Below are 19,336 nucleotides of genomic sequence, written 5' to 3' on the forward strand. Positions count from 1 at the left end.
CAAACTTTCCCAATTGATTGCCCTCATAAAACTCCCGAATTTCCTAAGAATGAAGCTTAATTTTCTCTTCATCAAACCATTCTTGAAGTCCCGATCATCAATTGAAGTCTTGGGTATTTAAGCTCTATGCTTTGAGCTCTTCAAATTTATGTTCGAACCTCGGGTTCCTAGACTTAAAAACCAATTTGTTGATTGTTTATTATTTGATTGTTTATTAGGGCATGTTTAGTACGTATAAAAATATTATGTGAAAGTATTTTCACATAAAAGAACTCCCTCATGTGATCAGGGGTGGGAATCACACCAATTGACTGCCGATTAGTGTGAAAAAATAAGTCTAAAAAATTTTCCACAACTAATCACATGAGGGAAGTATTTCATGTGAAGATGCTTCCATGACAATATTGTCTCGCATACCGAACATGCCCTTAGTGTCAGTTTTCATGTTGCATGAGTCAATTAATTTTGAACTAAGCCCAAAGACGCGATCATTTTAAGAATTCAAGTGGGTTTTTAAGTTGAAAAAGTCAATTAGTTCTTAATTAAGCCTCATATCTTCATTAAGAGCAAAAATAAAAAGTCATTTTGTGTTTATAGGGGTGAAGATGGAGGATGGATAGGGAAGAAAGAACCTTAGATGGTGGGGCCCATGGATCAATCAAAGAAAAAACGAAGTTCTAAGCTATGTAACATAGACATGATTGTATGGTGTCCATAGGGTGCACCTATAGACTACGTATATGAGGGCCACATTTATCACTTCAAAACTTATATTGTTCTTGTTAGGCGGAATATTACTATCGAATAACTTTTAACATCACCTAATATCTCATCTTCTCTTTAGTTTAAATAATAGATAGATGTATCATGTCTGAAAAGCCAACTCTAAAGTTGGTATTTTTAACACTTGAATCCAAGTAAATACTTACACATTTGGCTGGTAGAATAGTGACTTTCTTAAGAGAGAGATCCTTGTAAATACTAACACATATTGGCCGGTAAAATAATGCCTTTCTTGAGAAAGAGAGAATTTGGTGTAAGAAAAGTTTTTTTTTATGAGTCATCCGGTGCAAGCGACCATTGACCCACAAAAAAATGGACATGGCATAAAGTGGCCCAGATAAAAATGTAACATAAACAGTGCAAAAAGAGTTCCCGGCAGGAGGGTGTATTTTAGATTTGAATTTGGTTTTTTCATGTTCATGATCACGTTGGCCTAGATCATGAATCTTTAAAAAATTGGGTAAAAAGTCTATCTTAAACATGTTTTTTAGAGAAGAGACACATATATACATATGAGTTGACTCATAAAAACCTCATCCTTTGGTGTAAAAGGGTTATTGTGGTTCTAAAAGTAAGAAAAAGCCCCATGAGGTGTTTCGGTGAGATAAATAGGGGGTTGTTTGGATTTACTCCTTATGATAATTAATTGTTTTCATAAAATTATCATGATAATGAATTATCTGTCGTTTATTAGTATCTCTCGTAACAAATTTTGACATAAACATCTAGGCAATATTACATGAAAAGTTATTTTTTTGAAAAAATGATTTTACTATATTCAAAGTAATTTAAAAAAAAAACATAATTTAGCAAAAAAAAACTACAAAAACTGAAAATGAGAGAAAAAGTTGAATAATGACATAATATTATTTATAGTACAAGATTTATGTACATCAGATAATAAAATAATAATATAGCAAAGTATATTAATTTCAGATCTTTTACGAACCTACTCTTGATGACATTAATTGTCATCGAAACACGTACAAGAGTAAAGGCGTAAATAATACTACCAAAAGCTCTGTGGTTTCTTAGTAGGAAAAAGTTGATATAAGGGTGGCCTATGGTCGATGGAGGGTAGTAGACTATATTTTTGGACGGCCGATCATGTATTTTTACGAGGTCCGGCTGGACCTCCTATACGCGCATTGCTCTTGTCATTTTTACCTCTCCGATATTCGAAATTTCGAAATTCTTTCTCCCCTACTTTATATATGACACGATTTCCAAAATGTTCAACAGTACGATTTTTTCTCGTTCTTTCCAATTCGTTTGTTGACCCCTGGCTTGGGATCTTTAGGGCAATTTTTTTCAGGGTTTTCAATTCAATCGTAGCATTCCTGGGGTTTCTTTCTTCTCTGTGAATTTTTCTTGGGTTTTTCTCTCTTTCTTGAGTTTTTGCAGTGTCTTGCCGTTTTGTTAGGGCCTTTAAACGAGCTTTTTCCTTTAATGGCATCTTCTAGTGCTTCATCCTACCGGGACAGAACCTTTGAGTTCCATTCTTTGTCGGAGAGATTGAAGAAATCCAGCGATTTGTCCGGAAATAGGTCAGGCATAGAACCAGAGGCCTCTTCTTCTACCATATCATCTCAATCTGATTTCAATAAGAGGGCATCGAGGATCGGGCTTGGAATTCATGAGGCTTCTCAGAAGATTGGGAGGCTAGCAAAATGTGAGTGTTTGTGTTGGATTAGTGTTCCATTTGAGCTGTGATTTCATGATACTTTTAGTTTAATTTGTTCGTTTTGGATAATGGAATTGTGATATCATTGGGATTATTTTTCTGTATGTGATTTAGTTGTGATATGTAAAAACATCCATCCATTTGGAGGGCAAATTTAGTAATGCTTGTTATCAAAAAGTCATATTTATTGTGATTTTATCATGAATAAAATGGTTGTCTGATAATATTTTTCAATTTACTGCGAGGATGAAGATTACCGTGATAAATTAGTTATTGCGACTGTTATCACAGCTATGTATGATGTGTTATTTTCATAATGCATGTTTTGTTGAGCATGAAGCATGAGTTCCGAAAAAAATTTGTCCATTTTTTTCCCCTAATTCCTTCTATATTTGGAAGAAGATATCCTCCAGAAATATAACCTATCAGTATTGGTAAACTCAGTGAGTCCGACTGTGACTCGCCTGAGTCAGACTGCTAAATCTGGAACCCGACACATGAGAACCGGCTATCTGGTCACAACCTGAGTCCTTTTCTTTTACACTGGAACCTACTAAGAAACCCGACTGATAATATACCCTGACATTTATTACCTAGACCACAAATTAGGTTATCCATTATGCTGCAATTTAGATGGTGTTGAATGCAACATTTATTTTTATTGAAATGGTGTAATTAATTTCTCTTTGAAAAAGTGACCATTATACAAGAATGTGTTTTTTAAACTCGACATATAAATTGTTTGGCAAATTATCATGACTGAAAAGTAAGGTTGAGGCCTGGATCCTCTGGCACTAGAAATCTTTGTTTAGCTTCGCATTCTGATGTATAAACAGAATGGGAAATTATAGATGTTCTTTTAAGGCTTTCTTTTTTCTTCATTTTTTTTATAGATGAAATGCACTTTCTGTTTGTCTTGATTTTGTGCCAATCTAATCAGTTGATTGCTAGGTAGTTTTCATGCTTTGGTTTTCTTGATTGAACTTCAAACTAGTAAAAAGCTCCGATTAATTCAAATTTATATTAACAATTCACTAGGGGTGAGTTTGGGTGGACGCCTTATTCTTGAGTAGATGGTGTTCTTGAGTATTTTTAATCAAGACCTAAAGAAAAAACTGGTTTTGTTTTTAACTTTGAAAGTGAATTGTGGTGTGCCTCGGTCTTTTTCAAATAAAAGGTTAAGAAATGGGGCTTACTCATGGGTAGGATGGAACGGACCGAATCATCATCATCGTCATTATTAGAGCCCCATTCAAACTATTTGGGATCAGCTACATGAATCTTGTTCCCCCATTCTCCTCGATCAAGGGCCGTACTCTCAGTAATACTTTTAGTCCCTATATCTTTTCTCACTACTTCCATCTGTGGCCTTTTTTACTTTCCCCTTACCCTTTTGGAGCCTTCCACTTGAACCAAAAATATTGGGCTACGCTGCACATGACCTGCCCACCTAAGTTTACTTTCCCTATCTTATTGCTTATTGAAGCCACACCTAAGTTCTTTCGAATGTATTCATTTCGAATTCTATCCCTTCTTGTCTTGCTACTCATCCATTTCAACATCCTCATCTCAACTACACTCACCCTATGGGTATATTGTTTCTTGACCGCCCAACATTGCTTCCCATAAAGCAAGGCTGATCTCACAGTTGTCCTTTAGAACTTCCCCTTCAACTTCATTGGTATGCGATGATCGCATAAAACTCTGGATGCACATCTCCACTTCGCCCACCCAGCTCTAATTTTGTGCGATATCTTCTTCAAGCTCTCTATTTTCTTGGATTATCGACCCAAATTATCGAAAAAGCTCTCTTTTAGGTATTTCTTAGGCCCTGGAGCAGACCAAATGTCTTAGTAATCATGAGAAGACTCTTTACTCAGCTACAATATGTTAATCTTTATGAAAGGTTTCTTAATCTTCAAGGGATTGTAAAACTTGTGTACATCTTGTTTTCATTGATGAAAATTGATGAAAGCATTGATACTAAAGTCCGTTATTTTTTTGGAGAAGGTTAAAAAAGGCTTAGCCTTATGGAAAAAGTATAGCCTTACCTTAGAACTCACTGATAATTGTAGTTCCAGCATTGGAAACCTTCAATTCGGTAATATCAACCTTGACCATTATGGTTGTGAAAACAAATTCAGCTTTCAAGGCCTAAAACTAGTGTATATTGCAACACATTATCTAGACCGTCCATTTTCAAGTATTCATGGATCTACCAAATTTGTACTTTTTTTTAGCAAAAAAATTTATAATCGGTGGCAGAAATAGATTTTAGGGCCATCATTTGGATTTCCCATACCCGAAGTACTTTCTGGATGAGGTTTTGAGGTGAAGCTTTACTTTTTTTCATAAGGAACTGCATCCTTATTTGCGTAGATATGTTAGAATTCATTAAGAAAGATGCTAAACTCTATTAATTTCTTAATTTTAATTTCCATGAGGAGAAAAATTTTTGTTCGAAGGTTGTTTAACAACATACTATTCCTATGAAGAAATAAGTATGAATTCTTTTCAAACTTGATATAATCCTTTATTTCTGTTTTCCTCCATGTCTTCGATTGTTATAGTTTCATCTGTAGTCAGCTTTGAGTATTTATGGTGAGAAATAGGTTTACTTGTTGTATGTTACTGCCTATTAGACAGTTACATGTGTTTCCAGGGGGTTCCAAAATCCAAGGTTACTACCATCTTGGGTGAAACTTCTAGGTAATACTAACTTACTTTTCTGCTTCTCGGTGCTATTTGTTTCTTGGTTTGCAGTGGCAAAAAGGTCATCTATTTTTGACGATCCAGTTGAAGAGATACAAGAACTCACTGCTTTTATAAAAAATGACATCCAAGCATTAAATATTGCTGTTTCAGACTTGCAAGCTCTTCAAAACTCTGAAATTGCAGATGGTAATTTTTCAAATGATAGAGTTGGTCATTCAACCACTATTGTTGATGATTTGAAGAATAGACTTATGGGAACTACAAAAGAGTTTAAAGATGTTTTGACTACAAGGACAGAGGTGCATTTTTTTTAATTTTGCAGATTGTTTTTGATGTCTTTCCATTTAATGCGCTCTTACTAGGCTAAATATTTGTTTGTATAGAATATTAAAGCCCACGAAAATAGGAAGCAAATCTTCTCGGCAAATGCATTGAGAGAGAATCCGTTTACTCAACAATCAAAGTCAGTTTCTGAACCTCCTCCATGGTCAAATTTATCTAATGCATCTGGAAATTTACCAGCTCCTATGTAAGTTGCTTCCTATAAAATTCCTGAAATCTGTTTGTCCTTATTTGGTTCACTGTAGTTGGTTATTTTGTGACGGTAGTTAAACGATCCAAATTTCATGTACATATAAATTATGAGGGTGATAGCTAAGGTGACATTATAATTAAGGAACAGTGGTGCCTTGCCCTTAGTTGCGTTAGCACATGGTGGACTTGTTTTCCATACGTGCAAATTGTTGGCCTTTTGTCTTCAATTGTCTGTACCTGCTCTTATGAATCACCTTATTACTTCCAAGTTTTAGCTATTTACCCACTCCACCTTTAAGGTATCTCTGTTAGGCACTAAGTAGCTCATTTTATAATGAGGGACCTTCTCCTTTTGCTGCACTGTGAATTTTGCATCCTCGACTTCATGAGGATGAATGATCGGATGGATGTTTTTGTTTTGCTACATATGCTAGGTTATTTCACAATCCTCCAGTCTTGTATACATGTCTTTGAAGCTCAATTCACCACTGGGTTGAGTTTCACTTAGATGAGGGAGTCAACTTTCTTAAATAACCCAAGAAATTCGTATACCCGTGTAACATAAATAATTTTTTGAAACATGTTTGCAGAATGCATGTTGAGATATCAGCACTAACAGATATTGCAGGGTTGATGGTTGTAGTGGTGGTTTCTATTTCAAAAGCATATTTAGGATTGTTTTTGTGTATGATTGTTGCTTTGGTAGTGCTATTGATATGATAATTTGAGGTTCCCTTGGTGGTTGGCCTTATGGAACAGCCAATTGCTTTTGGTGATGGTGGTGGATTTGATTTTTTTTCTTGGAGGCAAGTGGACATAGGTGCAATCTCTCTTATTAATGTCATTTCTAGGTTTCAAAACTTTTCTTGTCCCTATTTTAGATGGCCATCTCAGTTATGAAGAAACTGGAAAGTTTGACGCAAGAGTTCTGTAACAATCCTAAACTTTCATTTAAAAAAAAAAAAAAAAAAAGGAAGAAAAGAAACTTTCAATAAGTGATGGTCCATATAAGCATGATGGTCCTTAGGGACCATCACTACTTGTCAAAAGCTTTTACCTTCATTTGGTTTAAGCTTTTGCTGCCTTGCCGCGTCCTTTAGTGGACGTGGTTTTCAGGTGTTAAAGGCGGTCGATTACGCGACACCTCATACATGAGATGGAGGCGTTTTAAAGAAATTAAATAGGAAGAAAGATAAGATGTCGCCTAACAACTCCTTTCTCGCGCTCCCTCTTACAAACACAGTGAGCTCCTCTCTCTAGCCGAATTTTTATCAAAAGCTCCTTCTCAAATATTTTAGGTAAGTGACTTCATTATCTTGAAAAATAATCCGTTCTTTTTAAAAATGAAATGAAATAATTACTTTTGCTTATTATCATGAATTTTAGGCCCGATAAATTTTATGCTCAAGCGACCTTATTATTTTGAAAAATAATATTTTTAATAAAATTGTGATATTTTATCTATATTAGAAATTTTAAATGCTGTAAATTCTTAGAAATAAATTTGATATTTCTGCTTTTAGTAAAATTGTAAGATTTCTTTTTACTGTTTTTGAATATTTAGACATTGTAAAATTCATGCGTAAATGACTGCCTTATTATTTGAAAACTGATATTTTTGCATTTGATTATAGCATTGTCTGTGAAATGTTTATTTGCAAATTGGCAATTATGTTAAAATGTCTTTACGAACTGCTACCTTTCTAAATTTGAGCCCAAAATATTTGACTGGGTATTTTTGAAATGTTATTGAAAGTGACTGTTATTAATGGTTTCAGTGAAATTCATATTAATAATTTCAGTGATATGTTGAGTACATGATATTGCTGCTTTCGAATGTTTAAAGAGATTTAGAAATACTTTAAGTATGCAAGTGGACTCATCCGGTTCGCTGGTGAGGTATAAGTGGACCTATCCGGTACGTCGGTAGGGATTAAGTGGACTCATCCGGTACGTCGGTGAGGTATAAGTGGACCTGTAGGGATTAAGTGGACTTATCTGGGACGCCGATAGGGATTAAGTGGACCCATCAGGACGCTGATGGGGTATATATGTGACCTATTTGGGACGTCAGTAGGGTATTTTGTGAAATCTTTTGAATTATGCACTGACGTTAAAATGTTATATGCATTTCAATTATTCGAATTATACTTAATTTTGCATTTTTGAAAGTGAAACTGTTGATGCATTTCTGTTAATAGATCTCCTTTTTGAAAATATTGATATCTTTCAACCATGATTATTTTTAGGATTATGATGATCACTTACTGAGTAGTCAAACTCATCAGATTATGGTAAACATTTTTTTCAGGATAACTGCGGTTTCATTTTGAGTGTTCGTCAAGATCAACTCTGGAAGATATTGTAGTTGTGCTTAAACTTTCTTTTGTTACTTTGTAAGAATTCGCCATTATAAATTTGTCCTAAAAAGAGATGTATATATGTTTTGACTGTCACATCTCAGGAATATCAGTATTGTAAATTCTTGGGGCGTGACAAGCTCATTTGGGATGGAGGAGAGGAGTTTTGGATCCTTTTGGGTCAGGTGAAGGTGTCAGACTAAAGAGAATGTGGAACTAGGCAAGAGGGGTTGGATGAAATTAATAAGGCTTTATTGGTTTGGTCATTGATGGGACGGGAGTATCGGGGAGGACATGGGGAATCTTTATTGTGGACTATTGTCTGATGTTTTGGGAATCTTGGGATGAGTAGGTGATTGAGTGGCAAATGACCGGCAAGCTGGACTTAGTTTCCAAGATTTCCAAAGGTGCAAATGATGGGGAAGGTGTTACTTAGGGGCCATGGTTCAGGATGCATGGCTTGAGCTTCTCGAGACTATTTTCCCTGCAATTGATAGTGGGGTTGGTTATGCTCTGAGTGTGGATGTACATGCATGAGAGAGAGAGAGAGAGAGAGAGAGAGAGAGAGAATATTTAATAATGATCTTTCAGTTGTTAATTTAAAGGTCGTACTTTTTTCCTGCTTCATGAGAGGAAGAGAGGTTCAATAGTTGAAAATGATGTTTCAAATGTTGGATTAAAGGTGGTACTTTTTCAACTTCCAAAGGTGGATATGGATCTGGGAGTCGCATATCATCTTTCCTGTCAATTCCCTCAATATGCCCTCTGTGGCACTAGGGACTTACATGTTAGTGTTAAAAGGTGGTGATTATGCAACATCTGCTTGTTCAATGTTCATTTAGAGGCCAGGAAACAGGCTTGGGTCAAGACGGTACAGACTAGGTTTTCATAACCCAACGTCTCAAGTTCCAGTCCTATGTAACCTTGTCAGAAAAAAAAAAAGTTCATTTAGAGGCCAGAAAAGAGTTTTGGGAGTGTTTTATAGGTAAAATTGGGAGTTCAAAAGAGGGTTTGGAAGCATTTTCTTGGCTAATTCGGGACTACATCAGCAGTTGAGTCTATTTTAATCTTCTTTAGTTTTTGAATAGCAAACCTTTCTTGGAGTGCAGTTTGTTGGGCTTCTTTAAGGAGAGAATTTAGGGTGATGGTTGGAAGGGACAAAAAGGTTGGAGCACACAATTAGATGATAAATGATTCCTCATGAGCCTTAACTGGGGAGGTGCTTAAAGGGAATAGGGTAGAGAACCCATGTAATAATGTAGGACTCTAGTGGCTATGGGAACCCCTAGTTGGGACTCTGGTGATTTGGTTGGGGTTCTAAAGCTTAGCCTCGATGGCTGCTCTTGTCTCAATAGGGGTCCTGCATGGGCCTGGGGATTAATCAAGGATAAGTTGTACGTAAATGAAAAGCTTTTATTGGGATAGGGGTAGGGGACGTTGGTGGTGGTTGCAAGGGCAAATTTATGTGTCCCAAATTCTATGTTCTCTGGGCCCTGGATGGTAAAAGGTGATTCAATTTGATGATTCAATTTGATAACAGGTTAGTAATAACCCCTAGCTCCTAGAGGATAACAAACATCACTGAATAGATTTTTGTGATTGTCGGCAATGTGGAGATATTCCTTTATGTGCATGGAGGTGTTGTTGAGTGATGCGTTGACCCACAGTGGGGTTTCTACTCTCTATAATGGATGCAACTGTATAGATATTTTACATCCTCAATGTCATATAACAGGTTAGAATAACCCCTGGTTCCTGTTGGATTACAAACTTTACTGAATAATTTTTTGAGACAGTTAAGCCTTCCATCATGTGCACAGACGTTGTTAAGTTGGTTGGTGGATTGAGCGACAATGGGGTTTCTACTCCCCACAATGACTGCAGTTGTGTTGTATAGTTTTTCTCCTCAGGGTCATATCCGTACTATTTTGAGCTTTATGTACAATTTTGTTCTTTCATCTATAAAGTTTATCTAAAGAAATAAAAAAATAGGTGAATTGTACAAATTGAAAATTTCCAAAAAATAAAAAAAAAAAAAATCCTGAAATTGAATAAAAAAAAAAAAAATGAAACTTGAGATTTGTGAACATGCATTACTTGAACATGCATTTCTTGTTGTTTGTTTGTTCATGTTGTTGTTAAAATAAAAAAGAGATTTATGAACATGCATTTTGAATCAGCATATATTCTGATTTTATGTACTTCGATAGAATATTTAAAAAAGACAATGTATGATTCTTGTGAATTTATAAAAAGTGAGGATGGTGTATTTTTTGTGACAATTTGCAATGCTTGAACCTGACATTCAAATTTAGTGTCTTACCACTAGACCAAAGGCTAATTCCTAATGAAGATATTCATTTTATCTATTTGTTGATCCCAAGATTTAAGTCATTTCCTGTAAGTACTAAAATTAAGAGTTTAGTTGTTTTCTTTGGCATAAGTAAGAGTTTAGTTTATTTCTTTGGCATAAGCAAGCATTATCCTTTTAAAGACCTCATTACCTTGTTTGCGATTTGAAATTTCTATGGCCGAACTTGTCATTTGTAGTGCACATTGTTTTAAAAAACAGCCTGCCTAGCGCCTAGGTGGGGCCCTAGGTCACCTCGTCTAGGCCTGTGCGGGCATATTCAGGGTGCCAATCCCTAGGCACCCATCCAGGTGGGCTACTGCCCAGGCAGGCTAGGCGGGTGCCAGTCTGCCAGAAGGTAGTACTGGTCTGGCACTCAAGAACTGGCGCTAGTTTGGTGGAAAAAAATTAGCCCTTGAAGGGCATTTTGGGTCTTTTGACCCATCAAGTGGGAAAAAGGTTTATTTGGGGTTATTCTAAACCCCAGAGCTAAAAATTAAAAAATAAATTCAATCCCAACTACAAACACCCAAAAATTGTTTTTCTCTTCTTTCTTCTTCTTCTTCCTTTTTTTTTTTTTTTCAAATTTTTTGAATAAAAAACAATTGTAAAGTTTGAATAATCATCCAAAAGCTTTTGTAATCTTATTGGGAGTGCTAGTGAGGGTATTAGAGGATTTTTTGGTGAAAAACATAAAAATTTCTCTCCTCTTTCTTTTCTTTTGCATTTCATCTGATCTTTAATATTGCATCATTTTGTATTGGTCTTATTGGAAACTTTGATTCTATGTCTATGAGTGATTGTATGCCACTAATATGTTACATGGATTTATCGACAAGAGTCTCATACCCGTGTCAAACACTTATGGACACACGCATGGTACGGATTCTTCTGGATTCTTCATATTCAAGAGCACTAGAAATTGCTGTTTTTGATATCAATCACATAAATGGAATTAGAATTTATTTAATTCTAGCCTTGCATTCATTAGCAAGCACTAGATTCTTTTTTTATGAATTGAAGAAAAGAAGAACTTGCTATTTCTTTTCATACTTTGCATTCAATGACAAATAAATAAAAAAATATAGCCGAATCCTAGTTTTGGGGCTCGAAGAATCGGATACCCCATACCCATGTCCTACATTGACACAGATACCAGTACCCATGCAACATAGGCCACTTTGGAGTATGAGAGTTGGAGACTAATACACTATAGACTTGTTTAAGGTCCACTAAATTTCAATGATTTGAAGTTTTGAACATGTTTCAACATTTCTTTTTTTGAAGATGTTAGCCTTTCAGATTTATAGGTGCATGGAATCAGATAGAGCATGTTTCAACTTTCATGGTGTATATTTGCATAAGGGAAAGTATAGGATGGGACCATTTACCTTTGATACAAGGTGGTCACATTAATCTTGACCAACCAATTTCAATTATTCCATTGACCAAGCTCAAACTTCAAAAGAAATTTTCTTGAACTTTGACACATCTAAGCTATCAAATTTCACATCAAAGGGTTGTAAGGAATTGTGACCACCTTGTATCAAAAGTAAATGGTCTCACTGTATACAATCCTTTTCCATAAAAAGTCAGTCAAAATATATATAAATGCAAAAAAATACAAAATTGACATAAATATCTGCATATTTATGCATTTGGACTGCACATATGTGCATATTTCTGAAAATTTGTCATCTTACGGCACCTGAGGTTCCACTTGCCTGCCTAGCTTGCTAGGCACCCTATGCCAGGCCGGCTGCCTAGGGAAAAAAAGAAGAAAATGGCAGACTGTGTCAAATGTTTTGGTATTTAATAGAGCTTTATTTTTGGATGATTTCACTTCTGTATTTTATGTTGGGCAATTTCTTCGACTCAATTAATTGAAGCTCCACTCAACCTGCCAGGCTTGTGCACATGTTATCATGGGCTTGTTTTATATAAATTAAAAGGAGCTTGTTGTAGAATAGCACAGGGGGAGGGGGGAGGGGGAGGGGGGAGGGGGTCCCACAAAGTTTTAGAAGTTTCAATGGAAGTTTCATCTGAAATAATCATTTAGGTGATGATACTAATTGGATCTGTTTGATGCAACATTATTATGTATTTTTCAATTTTTTTTCTCTTCGAATGTAATCATTCAGGAATCAATATTATGTTAATTCAGGAATTAATGTCATGCTGTTGCTGTAGTGTAATTATACAGTTCTATATTTCATAATTTAAAATCAAATCATAGTGCTTTTGACCATGAACTTAGGTCTCAGCTGAGATGCTTTATTTTGAAGTATTACGTATGACTGTTATATATCGCAAATAATTTGAAATGGCTTGTTGCTACATTATATACATGCAACTGCTAAATAGACAGTATGAGTTAATTTTTTAATTTTTTAAGCATTTCAAGATATTTCTGTGCTTTTTCAACTTTCTTTTGATTGCATAAAAAACATATGCTGGCCATGGAGATGTCCAATGTTTTATATTTTATGTTCTTTCAGAATACTATATATTGGCATGGCTGGATCTCACTCTGCTCATTGGTCTGCCTTGCAGGGCCAATGGTGCTTCAACCAGTAATCAACTTAGGTGTGTCTTCTCTTCTATATTGTTCTATATGGTTCTAACACATTTCCTTCCCAAAGAACTTGATTTGGGTAAAGTTTGAAACTGTAAGACATACTGTTCTTTTGGTAGTTTCCTTTGATGAATCAAGTAATTTGCTATAGGTGGATGCAAAATGGATTTGAATGATCAGCGATGGAAATTGCTACTAACATCATTCTATAACTGGCTTCTGATTGCAAAACTGTGATTACAAAATCATGTATAAGCACGGGTCTGGTATACATTTTCAAAGAAAATGAGGCTCATGTCACTCAAGCAGCCTTGAGCCTCTGTTGAGGATTGAGCACCAAGGTCTTGTGAGATGGGTGGCCTCTATCGTTCAAGAAGCATATGCCTTGAGACGTAGGCCTTAGAGTTAGACAAGCACCATTGGCTTAAGCATCTGCATCAATCAAGATGTAACCTTGACATTTTATTCTTTATTATATATTATTTGGAAAAAAAATTATATAATATTGCAATCTTATTTGTAGAAGTAAGGTTGCAATAGTCTATACTATTCATTTTATTTGGATCGTGTAGATTTAACACTATCCTACAAGTAAGATTGCAATCTTATATAAACTGCACCCATATTATTTTCCTTTTTGACCCTCATTCCAATTCAATTGTAGCATCACTCAATTGAACACAAATAAATCCTTCAATGGTATTCTAAACATACATGAAGATGGAGAGAACATGCCTTTCTTGATGGGTGAGGAAAGTGGGGAGGAGCCAACCAAAGGTTGATAGCCTATGCTAGTTGCTGGAGCAGGGTTACATCAGGCTAAAGGAGTGACATGTAGGGCAAATCTATGGAACTACTGCTGCATGGTTGAGAGACAATAAGTTACTATCCAGATGGGAACTTATCCATTAATGTGAATGTTGAAGCTCATATAGTGCAACATGGCAATGAAAGTTGCTATGTTTCCTCGTTATCGCCGTGGAGCAATCTTGAGAGATGATGTGAGTGGTTTGGAAAACTTACAGATACTTTTAGGAGTGGGAACAGTGCATAAGGATAGAGATTTTGGAGAATGACCGATAAGGGCTTGGTTCCATTGTCTAACATCACTGGAGCATGGATATACTTATAGGAGGGCAGGTTGGAGTTAATGTCAACGGATGTTCAGGTTGGCGGGTATGGAGAGGAACGCCTGGAAAGTAGTAAGGGAATTTGCATAGAATGCAACAATTCTGAATTTGTCTGGATGTTTCCCTCATTGTGATTAGGGGTGACAACGGGTTGTATCGGGGCCAGATCCAAATCCGAATAGTATATATCGGATCGGGTCCAAACTTGATCCTGGATATTCAAATCTGGATCCAAATAGTATACATTGGTTTCGGATCCTAATCGGATCTGAATCGTATACATCAGATCTAGATTCAGGTTCGGATCTGGATGATATCTATACTATTTTTTAAAAAAATTATATATATAAAATAAAAATTTACTATTTAAAAAAAAAGGGTTGGATCCAGATTTGGATCCGGGTCAAATCCGGATCCGATCCACCTGCACCCCTAATCCGATCCGGATTTTAATTCATCTTTGACTTTTGGATCCGGATCTGGATTTCAGATTCAAATTTTGGGTCCATACCCGGATCCGAATAGGGCTTGAAATCCGGGTTTCAGATTCGGATCGGGTCAATTCTCACCGCTAATTGTGATCTCTTTCTTATGCAATAAAGCCCTTTTATCACCAGTCAAATGTCGACATACTCCCCCAACCAAAAGAATTAATTAAAAGTCGTAAAATGTGCATATTTCTTCTACTTTATTGTGTTCTGATGCATTACTACTTGGATAATTTTTCACCATGTCTCATACACTGTTGTGCTGTCTATATTTTTATAATTGCACTAATACGTTGCTTCTATCAGTAAATATGCATTTTCTTATAAATATACATTTTCCCTGACACAACCATAAGCATGCATTGAACCTTTGCCATTTCAGGCGAAGGTTGACTGGGGACACCCCACCATCCCACCATATGGAAATGCAAATGTTACAACAGACAGTTCCACGACAAGAAAATTATATGCAGAATAGGGCAGTTGCTCTCCAGAATGTGGAATCTACAATTTCAGAATTGGGCGGCATATTCACGCAGTTGGCAACTATGGTGGCACAGCAAGGGGAGCTGGCTATAAGGTTTTCTTTTCTTTATCTTAGTTGTCTTCTCTTGTGATAGTGTATTGTATCTTATTGTATAGCTATACTTCTTTCCAACCTAGAGAACCCTTTTAATTGATAAAGGAGTTGAACCTTTATATATATATATATATACCATCCCCGAATTGTGCAACTGGTTCCATGGCCTAAAACACTATGATAGGAGAACTTGTTTGATCTCAAGACTCTCAAGTCATCTGTAATTATATCCAAGATCAATCTAAAAAATAAGAAATACTTCAATCAATTCCACGTCCAAGATTGACTGAATTGTCCCTTTCATGTACGATCAGATCAAGACATAATGTGGGGATGGAGTCCCCTACCTGTGGTAGGAATCATAGTTACCAGGAACAGGAACGTGAGGAGTTCCGGGAATGGGAATGCAAGCACGGATCGAGTCTATCTCGAAGTTCCCTAGATGGCGGAGCGAGCTCCGCACATGGTCTAGGAAAGGGAACAAGTTGGATGTCTTCTAGGGAGCGCATTTCTATATGGACGGGAGCAGGTTCCCTACCATAAGGGATCGCATTGTGCTGTTCTTAGAATCGGAGTTTCCGGAGTTCACTATTTCAAGTATATTGTAAATTGGGAGCGAGTTCCATTTTTTGCTATGTTAATAATGGGCTCTTGGGTGGATAGAGGGAGAGAGAGTGGGGGGAATGGATAGAGGAGTGAAATACTATGGGTTATGCATCTTTTCTACCAAGGTTGTGCTCTAATCAACCCTAATCCCCAAGAATGTGATCCCAAACATGAATATAAAGATATGGTTGTATTTCTTTTTCTTTTTCTCTTCCTTTGCCAATAGGATTAAAGTGATTAACTTTAGAAGATTGGCGAGAAAAGTCATTGAGCATTTAAGATGGTGTGATTTCTTAGTGTTTGGGGCTGCAGGTCCTTGAACCTTATTTGGATTCATTTTGCTTACACATGAACAGCATACATGCCACAACCAATGGCCATCCACCCATTGTCATCCTTTCATGTATCACCCAAGCTGATAGACGTCCACATAAAGATGGTACACAGTAACACTGAAACAACCTGATCAGTTCAGTATTACAATACAATTATAGTTTACAATGGGTTACAATGTGCAACCCATTCCGACTGTACTTGGAGACTTGTACATAATATTACCTTATTTCATTAGAAATGCACCATTAACCGATTGTGCAACTCATCAACAAATTGTGTAACACATCCTTTTTATTGTAATGAAGTGTATTGAGCGTGACCTCACTTCACAATAAAGTTGCAACACGGCTAACTTTTGAACCTCCTTTTAATCTTGTCCCTAGTCTAGTTGCCTTTCTTTAAAATTGGACACAAATGTCATTGCAAAATGCGTGTGTTGTAGAAAATTTGAGGAAAACCGAATACTATACACGAATAAAATAAACTTTATAGGTGCATCTCACTCCCATGGTATAGGGTACTCGGTTCTTGGTATGATGGAATTGTGGTTCCGAATGATATTGAGGCCATGATCTTGGGCATATGGATCTGGATCCCGCTTGCTAGGACCTCGTTCCCAGATAATAGGAATCATGTTCCCATAACTCTAGATACGGGATCCAAATAAGCAAGGAAGCGCTTGGAATCGAGATCCAGTCACTCGGAGCGCAAGATCGAGATTCGCGAGATCGAGATTCCTAGGCGGAAGCGGACCCCTACATGGGACTCAAGACATCACATTATGGGATGGAACTCAAGACATCACGTTGTGGCCCCCCGCCACCTGACCACCTAGCCGCGAGCCCATTTCTGACCTAGGATTCTACAAGCTCTCTCTCTCTCTCTCTCTCTATATATATATATATATATATATATATATATATATATATTATTTTTATTTTATTTTTTTCTGATAGATCATATGTTGAAGTAAATAAATGATTTGAAAAACTTCAGACTATAGTAATCCCCTTAACTAAGGGGTTTGCCCGTTCGACCAAATATACAATTTGGTCACATTTGGTCCCCCCAAGACAACCAAATTCACATCCTTGACAAAATATGGAAATATTTTTAGTTTTAATTTCAACTCGGAAAGGGATATCCATGCTCCAATTTTATCCATAGCCCATTAAAAGCATTTATATTTCTGCTGACACTGCTTTGAGTCTCTTTGCGATTTTTAGTCTTCTATGTGGACCAACAAATCAATTATGTTGCAGGATAGATGATAATGTGGATGAGTCACTCTCTAATGTGGAAGGAGCCCGGAGCTCTCTTTTGAAGCATTTAAATTCAATATCTTCAAACAGGTGGCTTCTAATCAAGATATTTGCTGTCCTCATCTTTTTCATGTTGCTGTTTGTGTTCTTTGTGCTATGACTCTATGAAGCATGAAGCAAATGTTTCATCTACATTCTATGTATATTTCCTGCATAGTGAGGTGGGTTTCTTGCACTATCTCACAAACCCTGTCACTCCTGAGAGGCTGGTGGGGCCCACCTTTCTTTTCTCATTGAAGAGTCGGCTGGATGAATGGTCCTGATTTATAGTGAATAAACTCATTGCGGACAATATGTTCCTCCACCCAATTTTTCTTGCTCTATAAGATGGAATTATAATATGTATAAATCTCTATATCTTGACTTTGGTTTCATTTTGTAATAGCATCTTTGGGGACATTGAACTGCAATTGCTAAGAAATCCCAATTCTTGTTCTTGTGTTTATTAACTTCAATATGAACAATATGATTGTGTACCTCATCACTTGTTTCTTCCACTTTATCATGTTCCTTCAGTTTTGGCTGGCTCAAAGCTGACATGACACAATCCATGATCTTTTTTAAGGAAACATTCCTAGAGCTCGCACTAACTTCCAAATTTCAATTTGTAATCTCTAGATTTACACGAAAATGATACTTCCCAATTGAGTCACCATTGCTCTTGAAATTATTCTCGAACTGGTATACATCTTTTAGAAGGGCAAGTTAGAGATTTGAACCCAAAATGCACTTGCAGAAGTCAACAGCTAAATGCTATTGGGGTAAAACAATTGGGCTTTAACACACACATAGCACTTACATCTAAGGCACTCAGGGAGTTCCATGACACTAGGTTTAGGAGCTTGATCCTTATAACATTCGGTAGGGCAAGTAGGAACTTGAACCTAAAATTTGAGTGATGTGCTTTCTTGCAACGACACTTTGGAGTTTTCCTTAGTGCTTATTATTTTTCGGTTGCCTAAATGGTGTTTGACCTAGGCAGGAATGTGGATCCAAACCCAAAACCTAAATGTTGATTTTGAGAGCTCTGAACTCTAGGGTGTTTTGCACTGGACTTGTACATGTCTCCTTTGTTATGATATTCTCGGGAATCAAATCAAAGACCCCACGCGTTTTGAATCGATTGATGAGAGTTGCTCCCATACTTATGACATTTTCTTAATTATTGCCCAGAGTCTACTTGTTGTGGCAGGTTAATATAGCATGTTGAACCCTGAAATTGACTTAAACCTACATAACATACCACCTAGTTTGACAGTCCTAAGTTAAGTCTTGTACCCAAAAGCCCGCCTAAATCTACATTTATTTTGTTAGGTATGCGAAGGGTTTGGGCCCTTGACCTTAGAACTGGGGCCAAGAAGCTTCATTGTCCACATCATTAGGATCAAACACTTGGCCCTAAGAATAGAGGTAGCTCCACCACTAAATTTAGGTCACAATCAGTATTTGGGTAAGATGTCGATGAGCTGAGACTGATGGCTGGCATAGCAATCTCTGCATAATTTTTTTTTTTTTAGCTCAGTGAGTGATCTTTTTACAGTGCTTCTATTTCTAGATATCCCAGTGATCTCTTTACCATATTCCTTTTTCAGGGCATCTTAGTAGTATACTAGTATCTTGCAAAATTTCTCTATCTGGCCATCGTAGACTCTTATCATGATCTCTACACCTGGTATTGGTCCACACCAGTGCTGGTGCGAGCCTGGCATGGGAACCTAGAGTTCCAGACCAGGCCTGGACCGAGTAAAGGCTCGTGAGAGTTCTTCTTCCCGCACGAGAAATTAGCCTTACGAAACCTTACAAAACTATACAGTAGCATGAAGCAGACTACTTTGTGGAATGGAGGGTCTGGATATCTTGGGTTATATGCATT

The 19,336-nt window shown here is 36.7% G+C and overlaps 1 protein-coding gene across 5 annotated transcripts; it reads left to right on the plus strand.

The window, feature by feature from the left end:
- Positions 1-2,206: 2,206 nt before the first annotated feature.
- On the plus strand, positions 2,207-17,908 carry SYP31 (syntaxin of plants 31). 5 transcript variants are annotated; one of them, XR_016060242.1, is made up of 6 exons: positions 2,207-2,455; positions 5,231-5,481; positions 5,566-5,711; positions 12,925-13,012; positions 15,002-15,199; positions 17,404-17,908. XR_016060242.1 is itself a non-coding variant. In XM_011626440.3 (6 exons), exons 1-6 carry the CDS (start codon positions 2,233-2,235, stop codon positions 17,561-17,563), a joined length of 1,011 nt encoding a protein of 336 aa, XP_011624742.1. In that variant the 5' UTR covers positions 2,207-2,232; the 3' UTR covers positions 17,564-17,908. The 5 variants fall into 5 exon arrangements, 4 of the variants coding, with proteins under 4 accessions (XP_011624742.1, XP_020525171.1, XP_020525169.1 ...); XM_011626440.3 differs by having other exon boundaries at positions 12,980-13,012; XM_020669512.2 differs by having other exon boundaries at positions 12,980-13,012; positions 17,409-17,908.
- Positions 17,909-19,336: the final 1,428 nt, after the last annotated feature.

This window comes from Amborella trichopoda, chromosome 8, assembly GCF_054954075.1.
Source record: "Amborella trichopoda isolate Santa Cruz 75 chromosome 8, AtrichopodaSantaCruz75HAP2 v2.0, whole genome shotgun sequence".
NCBI classification, from domain to species: Eukaryota; Viridiplantae; Streptophyta; class Magnoliopsida; order Amborellales; family Amborellaceae; genus Amborella; species Amborella trichopoda.